The sequence below is a fragment of the Olea europaea genome, chromosome 10 (assembly GCF_002742605.1).
Source record: "Olea europaea var. sylvestris chromosome 10, O_europaea_v1, whole genome shotgun sequence".
Lineage (NCBI taxonomy): Eukaryota > Viridiplantae > Streptophyta > Magnoliopsida > Lamiales > Oleaceae > Olea > Olea europaea.
In genome coordinates this window covers 39,546,913-39,559,869 of record NC_036246.1, presented here as the reverse complement: position 1 = coordinate 39,559,869, position 12,957 = coordinate 39,546,913, and the positions used below count along the sequence as shown (strand labels likewise).

At 34.2% G+C, this 12,957-nt stretch overlaps 1 protein-coding gene across 1 annotated transcript; it reads right to left on the bottom strand.

Moving 5' to 3' along the window:
- Window positions 1-5,192: 5,192 nt before the first annotated feature.
- Window positions 5,193-9,735, bottom strand: LOC111402205 (1-deoxy-D-xylulose 5-phosphate reductoisomerase, chloroplastic-like). Its single transcript, XM_023030366.1, has 12 exons — window positions 9,460-9,735; window positions 8,794-8,972; window positions 8,243-8,329; window positions 7,988-8,113; window positions 7,854-7,916; window positions 7,158-7,307; window positions 6,906-6,973; window positions 6,668-6,779; window positions 6,417-6,521; window positions 6,153-6,274; window positions 5,881-6,027; window positions 5,193-5,545 (listed from the first exon to the last, which is right to left on the bottom strand). Exons 1-12 carry the CDS (start codon window positions 9,554-9,556, stop codon window positions 5,377-5,379), a joined length of 1,425 nt encoding a protein of 474 aa, XP_022886134.1. The 5' UTR covers window positions 9,557-9,735; the 3' UTR covers window positions 5,193-5,376.
- Between the last annotated feature and the right edge of the window lie 3,222 nt (window positions 9,736-12,957).

The following is a 12,957-nucleotide window of genomic DNA, read 5'->3' as shown; positions in this document are numbered from 1 at the left end:
ATATATAACAAAATATAATAGTGTGGATGATTATGGACTTTTACTATCTGGTCTTTCCGAGCTATAAGGAAGACTAGCTGGTCAATTCCTAGGGGTATGACACTGATCAATATCAATGCATCATCTCCATGATCTTCTCCTCTTCTTGTTTCTTCAATTAGTCCAATTGCAACCTGTATCCTATACTATTTGGCACGCAGGCCTAAATGAAATTGGACTCGCAGGGCCATAGCAATAATAATAATAACGGACTCGCAGGTCCAAAATGATCAAGAACATGTAGGCCCAAAACAATAACAATAATAACGGGCTCGCAGGCCCAAAATAATTAAGAGCTGGCAACCCAAAAAAACGACAAGAATAGATATTAACCATTCAGCACATCCATATGGTCGAGTCCATGATTGTCCATTAATAATACATTCATCACATAAATGTATACCTATATAATATCTAATATTATATGCAAATAAATTTCAAGTTTCTAGCAATTAATTCGTCTAAACTCTTTTAGACAAATGGATTGGAACAATTAAATAATTAATTAATCATATTAATCAATTAATTTAATTAGCGTGCATATTTAATTAAAATCAAATTTTAATTAAATATCAAATTAGAGTCCAACTCTAATTTCACAATTATAGGCGGGATTATTTAATTAAAATCAAATTTTAATTAAATATCAAATTAGAGTCCAACTCTAATTTCAAAATTCAAGGCGATTAAAATCAAATATTAATCAAATAACAAAATTAGAGTCAAACTCTAATTCTAAGAATATAGGGCGAACTTATTTTAATTAAAATCAAATTTTAATTAAACACCAAATTAGAGTCTAATTATAATTTTAAATGAAATTTTAGGGCAAGACAATTTAATTAAAATCAAATTTTAATTAAATATCAAATTAGAATCTAATTCTAACTTCACGAATATCTTCAGGTGAAAAATTAATTAAAATCGAATTTTAATTAAGTCCTAAATTAGAGTCCAACTCTAATTTAAATTGAATCAATATTTTAAACTAGGATAACACTCCTAAATAAAATAAAATTTAATTGGGGTCAAAGTTTAACATTTAAGTTGAAAACCAATTTTAACAAAAATATGGAAGTCGTCAATTTTAAATAAAACTTCACTTTGGGCCAAATTAGTAAATATGGGTCAAACCCAATTTACTTCAATTTTAAAACACTTTTCAAAATTGCAATCCAAATCCTTTTTGAAAAATTATGAGCAAGACCTTCCAAATTCGCAAATTGCAGAATAGGCCCTTCTTTAAAAAATTGCATTTGACCCCTTTCTACATAATTGCACGCGGGGGCCTGCAATCACATTAATTGCAACGAGGCCCCCGACTCCAACCTCCTTCACCCGTTAACTAAGAAACCCTAATTCAATTTATTTATTTACTTCTCCCCTCCCCCCTTGGCGCCGACAGTGACGCCGGCGCCGGTTAACCAGCTCGCGGCAGGAAGTCGCCTTTGCGGCAGCTTCCTGCCGCGTGCAGTAGCTCGCTTCTACAAATACGGCGGCAGCGGCATGGCAGCGAGCACCGCTGTCTCAGCGCGACAGCACTATCGTGCTGCCTGTCCCCCGCCGCCGGCAGCACCGCCTTGCACGAAAAAAAAAAACCTTTTTTTTTCTTTCGCCTAAATTTTATTTTCTAATTCAAAACAGATTTTGAAGATGAAAATAAATTTCTCATTGCTAGATTCGAAAACAAAAACATCAACTTTTAATTGTTCCATTAAAACAATTTCTAACAAACACAAAGTAGGTTCTGATACCACTGTTGCACAGCGAAAAATTAAAATTATTTCGATTCCCACCGAGAATCCCTTTGTGTTTAAATAAAAATCGTGATAAATATTGTACCTTTGAAGAATTCTACAAACCTTTTACTTTTCTTTTCGTTCAAGCAATCTTGATTCGTCACCCACAGCTGTCTAATTGTCCAGCCTCCAACGGTGATCCACACAGAGAATAAGATTGCAGCTACCAAGATTTTTCCTCTTGTGTCAGCAAGAATAATGAAAATCATATGGGCCTCAAACTCTAACCATGTATTTATATAAACTTCAACAGACTCGGTCTGGTTCAGTCCAATAGTTAATTAAACCCGGTTCATGAATTAATTAATCCAATTAATTAATTCGGAAATATAAATAATCAACCCAATTAATTAATTTATCCAACGATTATTAAATTAATTAATTGACAAAGTGCAATCTTTCAATTCTCTTTTGTGTGTGACCCATCAGGTTCCCGATCACGATACCTAATGACGTGAAATACAATTTTGATCTAATCAAAATTGATAAATTAAAACACCCTTTTTAATTCAACGTCAATTCACACTCGCCGTCCCAAATTGATATCTAGCAATATGTCAGGGTAATACATGTGACGGAAAATGTCATGTGGTATAACAAAACCAAACTCGTTCGTTTACCGTGAAACTATAATCCCTTCGTCAATATAATCCGATCAATTAGAGATATGGAAGTGTGTCAATCTCGATCATCGATCATATCTTTCATTCCACTATTGAGTCAATATAAGTCGAAAACTCCTTTTCAACTTATGAGTACACATTGACCAAGGATTTCATCATAGACTTAATTGAATGAAATGCAGATCATAATATCCTATTATCTAAGAGTGACGAATCTTTTATTGATCAATCACAACCTTCATACAATTCTTGACGTACCCGAACGACATCGTATTAGAAGCCCTTTGCAGAGCAACATCCAACACCGCCAAAGTATGACTGTCCTCATATAAGGTACCATGATGACCTCAAGTCAAAGGACCAATTCCACTACCAAACGTTAAAGATTAACCACTGACACTCAGATAGTTATCCATGTGGAATCTCTCGACGGGTCTCCAATATTTTGTTCTATAACAAAACATTCACGTATTCATTAAAGTGTCACCACACTTTAGTTTGTGAGATCAGTTACTTACTTCACAACTAAGAAATACTACATGTGATGGTCTATCCGTAGTAACGATATCCGTACCTCGTTATTACTTACGACACGGACGATTTAAGATTCAATCAGATGTAATTTGTATCTCACAATCACAACTCTTGTGATTAACAAATTACGAAGATTTGAATCTACGGACTCTATTATTTATTTAATTGTCTATTAATTAAATAATAGATCTACCATTAAATTATATTAATTATATATCAAAAGTATTTATGTCCAAAATTGATTGAATTTACGGCATAATACTTACAGACAGGGCGATCTATGAACAGGCAGTAGCGGGCGCTCTGTGACGGGCAGCACAGGGAGGATGTTGTGCAAATGTAGTCTAGTTTGTATTGATTACCAACATAAAGAGAGGTTTTGGGTGATCTCTTTCTCCTGTGATCTGTTTAGCCAGATTTTGACATGGTTGTTATTAGTAGGGAATAATTAAACTAATTGATCACAGAACAAATTATTTTCAAAATAAAGATATTAATTAGATTTTATTTATGAATTAATTAATCAAAAATATATTTTATTAATTAAATATATTAACATCACAATTATTAAACTAATTGATCACAGAACAAATTATTTTCAAAATAAAGATATTAATTAGATTTTATTTATGAATTAATTAATCAAAAATATATTTTATTAATTAAATATATTAACATCACAATTATTAAACTAATTGATCACAGAACAAATTATTTTCAAAATAAAGATATTAATTAGATTTTATTTATGAATTAATTAATCAAAAATATATTTTATTAATTAAATATATTAACATCACAATTACTAAACTAATTGATCACAGAACAAATTATTTTTGAATCACAAGTTAAAAATTTTATAGGTCAGAAATTATTTTTGGGCCACAAATTAGAAAATGTACATGTCACAAATTATTTTCAATCACGGATCCAAAAAAATCATAAATTACAACTTATTTAATGGTAACATATTATCAAATAAATTACTAACAAGTAATTTCTCGATCACAATAAATTGCGAATCACAATCACATTTTGTAGGCCACACATTATTTATTGATTACAAGTTAACCAATTTATTAGCCACGATCTATCAAATAATTGATCACAAATTATTTATTAATCACATATTAACCAACTTATTCGTTAAAATCAACCAAATAATTGGTCACAAACACTCACACATTCCCAACCCTACCTCGACCACACCCCATTCTAGCACCTTATTTCCTCTTCCACCACCACACCCCACAACCACAACTCCTACACAAAAAAATTTCCATATCTACTGCGTGACACCACCACTATGTGTCAACAAAAACCATTGCCATTGTCGCTTGTATCAACAAAAACCATTGCCACCATTGCCTATCAACAAAATTACCATCACAACTAGATCCAACAATGTCACCATTAGATCCACCGTGGATCCAACACCACCACTAGATCAACCACCATTGCCACCAACAAAAACCACCACCAAAACATGTAAACCACTGCCGCCACCATTCATTGCCCCACGTGCCTCTGCCACTATAGCATCGCCACCACCCACAGACATAGCCTAACACAAATGCATTGAGTCCAACACAGACCAACAACCCAACCCTATACAAACGCACCAAAACCATCCCCAACACAGCCCCACAACGCAACACACTCCACCAGTGCCATCAACACCATTGTACCATCAACACCGTGCGGTGAGTTGTAGCGACATTGAATCACAAATCACTATAAGATGAAGTTGTTGCCACAACAAAGCATCACTTGATTTGCAGTGAGGATGATAGGCGTGCAGATCGCTGTCGACGACGGTGCTCAATAAGGTAGAGAGAAGAAAAGGTAGAGTCGAAAAGGGGGTAGAGAGAGAGAGTTGATTGAAAATCAGGAAGGGAAATGAATATTAGGACTTGTTTGAGTCCTATTAAATTGAGAAAAAAAATGCATTTTTGAATGGTAAATTGATGGAGAATGTGTGGTTAAAAATAACAAATATATTTGAATTTGAGTGTAATATTATTTTATTCAAAATGTGTGGTTAAAAATAAGAGAGAAATAAATATTAGAAAAAATGAGAATCAAACATCTTAGTGTTTGGGGGTATGGGAATATAATTAATTGAATTTTATAATATTAATATAAAAATAGGCCTACATGAAATTTTCACTTATTAGTAACTACTTAGGAGCTGGAATAATGGTGAAGACCACGAAATTTATATTTCATTGACTGAGGAAACAAATTCATGCAGTTTTATTAGTTACAATTACAGCCAAAGAACCATTAGAAATTCTCAAATTCCATTTTCTTCCATGTTACAATTTGCTTCATGCCCGCGATCCCTCAACCAAGAATGCAACGTCTTTCTCTTCAACAACTCATACAAGGACAGGACTTAAACCGGCTGAGAGTTGCAAGCTGGTGGCATAATCCCGAGCCCACAAGTCGTAATGTATAATTTCCTCAAGTGAAGGCAAAGATACCAATTCCGATCTATGCTTATCACAAGTTAGCTCCACAAATTTAAAGATGTCCAAGTAACTTATTCTGCAACAGGGAGATGGATCATTAGCTGTAACTTATTCACCGGGGCTATAAAGTCCATGACTAACCAAGCAAGTAAAAATATCGTAAAATTTAAACACTAGATTTCTGTTTTCTTAATGTAACATAAACCTCAGACAGCTTTTTAAAACAATGTACACGACTGATGGAACATTTTCCTTTTTGCCACATCAGAACATAAACCTCAGACAGCTTTTTAAAACAATGTACACGACTGATGGAACATTTTCCTTTTTGCCACATCAGGAATGGGAATTTAAGAATAAAAATCAAGAATCTAAGGCAACAAATAAGGAAAAGGATTCAAAAACACTTACTTTTCATCGATAAACAGTTCAACAGCTTTTTCGTTAGCCGCACTAAGAACCCCCGTCATGGTCCCCCCGGTTCGTCCAGCGGCATATGCCAGATCCATCGATGGATATTTCACATTGTCAGGAGCCTTGAATGTAAGAGACCCAAGCCTGAACATCATGGTAAAAGTTCAGTTCTACCAACCAGAAAATATATAGATAGTCGATTGTCAACGTGTACTTAGGTAATTAAGCCACTTAAACTATATTCTTCATGTACAGGGCGAGCTATTTACTTGCAAAGATCAAGACGAGGCCAAGTAATTTCAGAACATGAAATTCGGTCAGGCCAGGATAATGTGTAGAGAATAGGCAAACGCATATCAGGCCACCCCAATTGTGCTAATACAGACGAATCCTGCAAAAAACAAGACATGGAAAACATCTTGTGAAGGTTCATAATATAGAGCACAAATGAAATCAATTAGTATATTACACAGCACAAATTACATTTAGTATAAAACTCATGAAAGTGGCAAAGAAGATGGAAATAAGCGTACCTGTGTCTCAATCATTGAATGTATGATTGACTGGGGATGTATAACGATCTCGATGTCATCATATTCAGCTCCAAAAAGATAATGCGCTTCAATAACTTCTAGACCCTATCAGGAAGGAACAGTAACAATTACCTGATCAGTACAAATCATCTAATAAAATATCTCAAATCTGTCATTGTGCTTAACTTAGTTTTAACGAACAATGAAGGTGTCAGAGAAAAGTCGCAGAACATGAAACCATTGAAAATTACCTTGTTGAAGAGGGTGGCTGAGTCCACCGTAATCTTTTTTCCCATATTCCAGTTGGGATGCTTTAAAGCATCAGCTACTTTCACTTCTTTCAATTTATCAACAGGCCAATCTCTATAAGTCACAACATTAGAAATGATCAACTTTGATTTAACACAATTGAAACAGAAAAACAGACAGTAAGGAATTAAGTATGATTTCATAAATGTAAGTTCCTTTTACATTAAAGTTTACACAGACCTGAATGCACCTCCTGAAGCAGTCAAAATTATGCGTCTAAGAGCACCTTCCGGCAATCCCTGTATACACTGAAGAAAAACATATCTTTTTTAACCCTTCGAATGGACAAATGGGATAACACTTCAAATAAAAGCTGTGCATTTACAAGAAAAGAGTTTTACATAACAAGAAATTTTGATATCGCAGGTGTTTAATTCTCGTGCTTAAGAGCATAGAAGTATATAGAATGCTCCAAACTGATTAGAGACATACCTGAAATATGGCAGAATGTTCTGAATCTGCAGGAAGAATTTTTACTTTATGCTTGTGTGCAAGGGGGAGGACAAAAGGACCTCCAGCAATTAGTGTCTCTTTGTTGGCCAAAGCGATGTCCTTTCCAGCTTCTATGGCAGCCACCGTAGGCTAATAAAAGCAAATACACGTGTGATCTGATTTCATTTAAAATTATTTGTGAATTTTGTTGCGGAAGAGAACATTCATTTCTGATGGTGGTTGAGTTTCTAGGAGGCAAAGAAAAAGAAAACCAGAACTTCAAATTCACCATCTCCAAAAATTAAAATATGAAAAGGTAAGGAATCATTTTCTTCAAGTGAACAATCAATGCGAAACAGCATATTAGTTGAAAAGATCTAAAAAGGGCATCGTAAATTTTTATAATTAACCAGAAAAATCCACATACCAATTTTACACGTGATTTTACATATATACTAGAACAGGGAAGTGCAAGAAAGAGGAATCAGAAAGGTATTGCATCTATGTTGCTACACGTGAAGTTATAGCCTTGTCTGTTTAGTTAAATTTTATAACAGGATGCAATTTGAATTAGAAAATCAGCCTCACCTGTTGAAACTGCAATATCTTGCCACATAAGAAAGAATTGGCTAACTCTAGATAAGTGGTCCAAAAAAGTACAAATAAATTTCAAGAAAAGGGAACATGCGCAGATACCTTCAAACCTGCACAGCCAACTATTCCTGTTACTACAGTGATGGCATCAGGGTGGCGGGCAACCTAAAATATATATGAGCTAGATTAGTATTTAGCAACTAATAAAAAAGTTAATGACACATATGATAGATAACCTCGATGGTTCCCTGCTCTCCTGGAATTATTTCAGGCTTGTCTTCCATGTCGGCCAGAGCCTCTTTGAGTTCATCGACTAATGACTCATTTCTAACAGCAACTAATTGAGGATGAAATCTTTTTATCTGCATCATTAGATAACTCGCTTGATTAATTCAGTTGGTTAAATAATGCAATGCAAAAGAAAGTACTTTAATTACAAGCACTTGGCATTTCCTAGTTCTATGATGTATCATAAATTAATTATCGATCACCTGATCAGCAAGAAGAATCACATTTGAACCAGCTGCAAGTGCAACAACTTTAAACTTATCCGGATTTTCAGCAACTATGTCCAGTGTCTGCACAGCACAGACTTGGATAGTAAGCAACCAAAGAATTTAACCACAGAACAAAAGTTCGTCATTTACTGAGTCTGGAAGCTTAAATGATGCTTATTATCCATACATGATAATAAGAGGTAAGCAAGACGAATAGTTTCAAACTTACGTCACTCAACCAAATTTGTTCATGTTACAAAAACTGATTGGCGTGCTACGCGAGATCACATATTCAAATCAGCCATACAACAATTGAGAACAAGAGCATGTTTGGATAAACTTAAAAAGGTTTTCTTATAAGTAAATAAGTACGAAAACATAATTTATCCGAATATGTTAGACAATAAAAAGTTAAAGTGAAAGCTTAGTCAAACACACTCCAAATACACAACCATGGTCCCAAAAAGCATATGCATATAGAGAAATAGTCCAAAGCATTTGTTATGAAGTGAATCTTAATGAGGATGCTAAGGTTTATATCTCACCTGGGTTCCGATGGAGCCTGTAGATCCGACGATTGATATAGGCTTTGGACCATCCCAACTTTTACGACCTGGCTCAGCAACAGCTCGCCCTGGCCAAGCTGGAGGAGGCGGCTGCTGTGCAGAACAATGGACTCTCTTTGCAACAGTATTTGCATCCTTCATTTTCAAAGCAAACACACCTGAAGAAATCCACAAAATTCACTCAAATCAAAACTAGAAAGTAAATAAGTGAACATTAGAATAAGTAATTTTTTATTAATCAAATCTATGAAGAAATTACGTATATTGACATGAGTTATATAATTTATCCAAACCAGAAAGAAAAAAGTAACTTTTAGCTTATTTACAGCCAAACTCAAACAACGTTCCTGCTATTTCTGCTCACAACGGGAAACAAAAATGATTTATAAAAACAAGAACCTTTGTAATGGCACTGATTCTATTTTTATAACATCATTCACCAAAATTAAAAAATTACCCACTACCTTCATATCAATCCCCATTATATATCAACACAGAAAAACACAACTACACTTCTTAAAATTACATACACAGCACAAATTAATAACCTACATGACTATAATTAACAATTCAAACAAAGAGAATATATATACAAATGCATTCAAACATCTTCCTAAAGAAAGAGATTTGTGAGGCGGAACTTACCTTCGTTTTTTAAGAGATTAAGGTTGTAACGAGATTTAGAAGTGTCCAAGAAAGAAAGGGAATTGATTTCAGTTGGGGAAAGAAAATTCAAAGCCATGGCCGCCACAACTATTACCGCCACCAATCTCCGCCGTCTGCGGCTGAAATTTCAAGAATGAGAGATGAATGGGCTTTGAATGGAAAAACAGCTAGTGATGACCGTTTAGATGAGAGAGGGCGAGGGAGAAGGGGTGGGACGATCGCAAAGTGTCAAAAAGAATCAACATCAAATAAAAATACAAAGTGGTTTTACTTCTTTAGCTACTTATACTGATATCGACTCAACCACGTGCTACTTACAGATAAACTATAGAACACAAAACCATTGGTTGGGAGAAAGAATCCAAACGAAGAATAAGACAAGTGGAGAATAAACTTCATCTCGTGGACTGCATGGGCTATTCTTTATGTTAATATTCTTTGGTTCCTTCATCTAATATATTTTAATTATTTACAGTTAAATAACAGAGATGGAAATTTGGAACAAAGAACCATGCCAAGGTATACAGTTTCTTTTTCTTGAATGATCCGCTTTAAGTCGGTCCAAACCCAACAAATAGTTCTCCTCCTTTTTTCTTTTTTTCTTTTTTCTTTCTTTTTTTTCCTTTTTTTTTTTTTTTTTTTTTTTTTTTTTTTTTTTTTTTTGATTGGTGAATTGTATTGACATCAATGTTTGGCAAGCAGATTGTTGTGGACGTGGTTCATATAGAGTGAAACACGGGTTACCTGGATCAAATAGGCCGATGTCGAAACAGAGTGGAGTGAGGGGAGCTTGGCGCACCGAACGGAGTAGAGCGAGGCCGGGCATCGATCTTGTGCGGATTTAATTCATTGTCTGGTTGTTAGGGACGTTGAATGTGTTGGGGGTGGGGGGCAACACCTCCGCGATACAATACAGGGATATTTTCTTGTACGGATCTTAAAATCTTTATGGGCTAGGGTTAGTATAAATAATACTGTTGTAACCCTATTTTTCATACTGAACAATATTATCTTCGCTTCGCTCTCATGGAAGTAGGTACACTGCCGAACCCATAAATTCTTGTGTTGATTTCTCTATTTCATCTCTTTATTATTATTGTGCATAAAATTCAACACTTATACTGTATTCTTTAGAAGATTATAAATAATTTAAAACGTGAAAAAATGTTTAAGAGGTCTAAGAATTGTTGTTGTTACAATAATTTTGTAACTAAAAATTATATAATGTAGAGGATTTCATATAATTATAATCTATGAATCTAAAATATATCACGAAAGTGCCCGAAAGTTTCGAAGTATTTTTACTTCTTTTAGAATCATCTTTGCTTTCATAATTTTGTTGTTGTCAAGTATATATGCAAACTGGATGAAATAAGTGCAAGATGAACGTTGCATGAATGGAGGAGATTTTGTTGTTTGAACGATATAATTATAATTTTGTTGAAAAACATTAAGAATCGAACAATTAAAAAAGAAAAATAACCTTACTTATCATGAACTAAATTTGAACCACTTTATCTAAAAAAAAACTTAATTAAGATCAATTTGACAATTAAAATGATACGAGTTTCAACATTTTTTTTGAAGTTAGCAGTCACGAGAAACTTCATTCAACTTATTATCCCCCTCTATATATAAATTATAAAAGAAAAATTACTAGGTAAAAGTACTCCGCACAAATATCAAAATATCTTTGACCACGACAATATTTTTCAATTCGAGTAGTATGGCATTTGTTGAATATAGACTTGTTGCGTTCGATTTCGACCTCGACAAATAAAAGATTAGTGCTATTGTTATGGGTAATAATATTATTATTTTTGTATGATAATACTTGCCTATGCATTTCACAGATAAAGTGTGAAATATGTGCCCATTGGCATCTTTATCATTAAATCAGCCCATATATTTAATTTATTATAGGAGAAGCACGAGAGACGAGCACCAAAAACATTGTGAACACAACATCCATAACACAGATGTTAGATAGTCGAGAACAATACTTTTGGGTTAAAATGATTGGACAAGACAATTGATAAAATTTATTATATTTCTTCAATTTTCAATCCTATTCAGATCATTCTACTAAATATATATTCAATCGAGGTTGAAACATCCAAAGGTCATGAATCAAACAGCTAAGAGTTAAGTTACTTGCGAGCAGGTGATGCATGTCAGCACTTGTTTGACTCTTTTTTTAACTGTTCAATGAATGCTTGACACGTGTCTCACTCTTTTTAAATCCTATCAAATGCTCGGTTTGTGTAGCAAAGCCCAACAACTAATTACTGTTTTACGAAAATCAAGGAAAATCTCTTTTTTGAATTTTCCTTTCTTTTACTATTTAGTATTTATAATTTTAAGTTTTTGTACTGCTACATGATGATGTTGGAAAGGAGATTGAGATACGAAATTCTACATGAATGATGGTTACAAATTACACAACAAAATAAGGTTATAAGAGATTCATGCGTTTAAGGTGACAAGTCAGATCATTGTAGCACAATAAGGTTAGTCAAGAGAGAGAGAGAATCAACCAGTCAATGGAGGTCAACTCAAGAAGCCAGCCTCAAAAGGTCAAGTGATATCATCCATGGCCAAAATAGACCAATCCAAACATATTTTGAAGATTTCTCTGTATCAAAAACATCACACGAAGTTGACAGGTAACCATGCATCAATAAACAACAGACTGCATAAAAAATCATGAATTGAAATAATTTCTGAAAGATTTACCAGTAAAGCAGCGGCCCCAGCAAATTTTCTTACCAGGGAAAAAGCATTCTACCGTGACTAACAAAATTTTGTTTCATCTCATCAATGACTAAACATTTTAGGAACAAATGGAAGTAATTAAAGTTTAAACTCCACAAACTAGCATTAAAAAGTCGAAATATTTGCATATATTTCCAGAATTCCAGATGTTCTGAAAGAAAAGCACCTCACCGGTCACAAATATTGGTCAACCCGGCAGCAATAGATCAACGCGATGGTGGATATTAGCTCGCTCCTTGATTTTTTACTCTCTGTTGTTCAACAAAAATGGTTCACTTACATAACCTCCATGTAGCTATTAGCCACTCCTTGGTGATGCTGTGGCCCTGAAAAGCACACAGGATTAACATTATTTTTCATTTTTTTTTTTTTTGGAAATTAAGGTACTCTCGAGCACATAGCCAACAATTGTTAAAATGGAGTTCAACTTTCAAAAAAAAAATGAAATGGGATGAATAAATATGAAGAAAAAAACAAAAAAGGGTATTAGAGGCAAAACGTTGTTCTATGGAGCCGCATAGATTAATACTATGTAGTCGCGTGGCCTATTGTAGGAAATTCTGGGGCCTCTTTGGATTGTTCTATGCTGTCGCATAGATTTATACTATGCAGTCGCATAGTAATGCAAAATTAACCGTTGGATGTCGGTTTCCTACCGTTGCAACTCCGAATTGTGGTGGCTTTTCAACCTATTTTGGCATC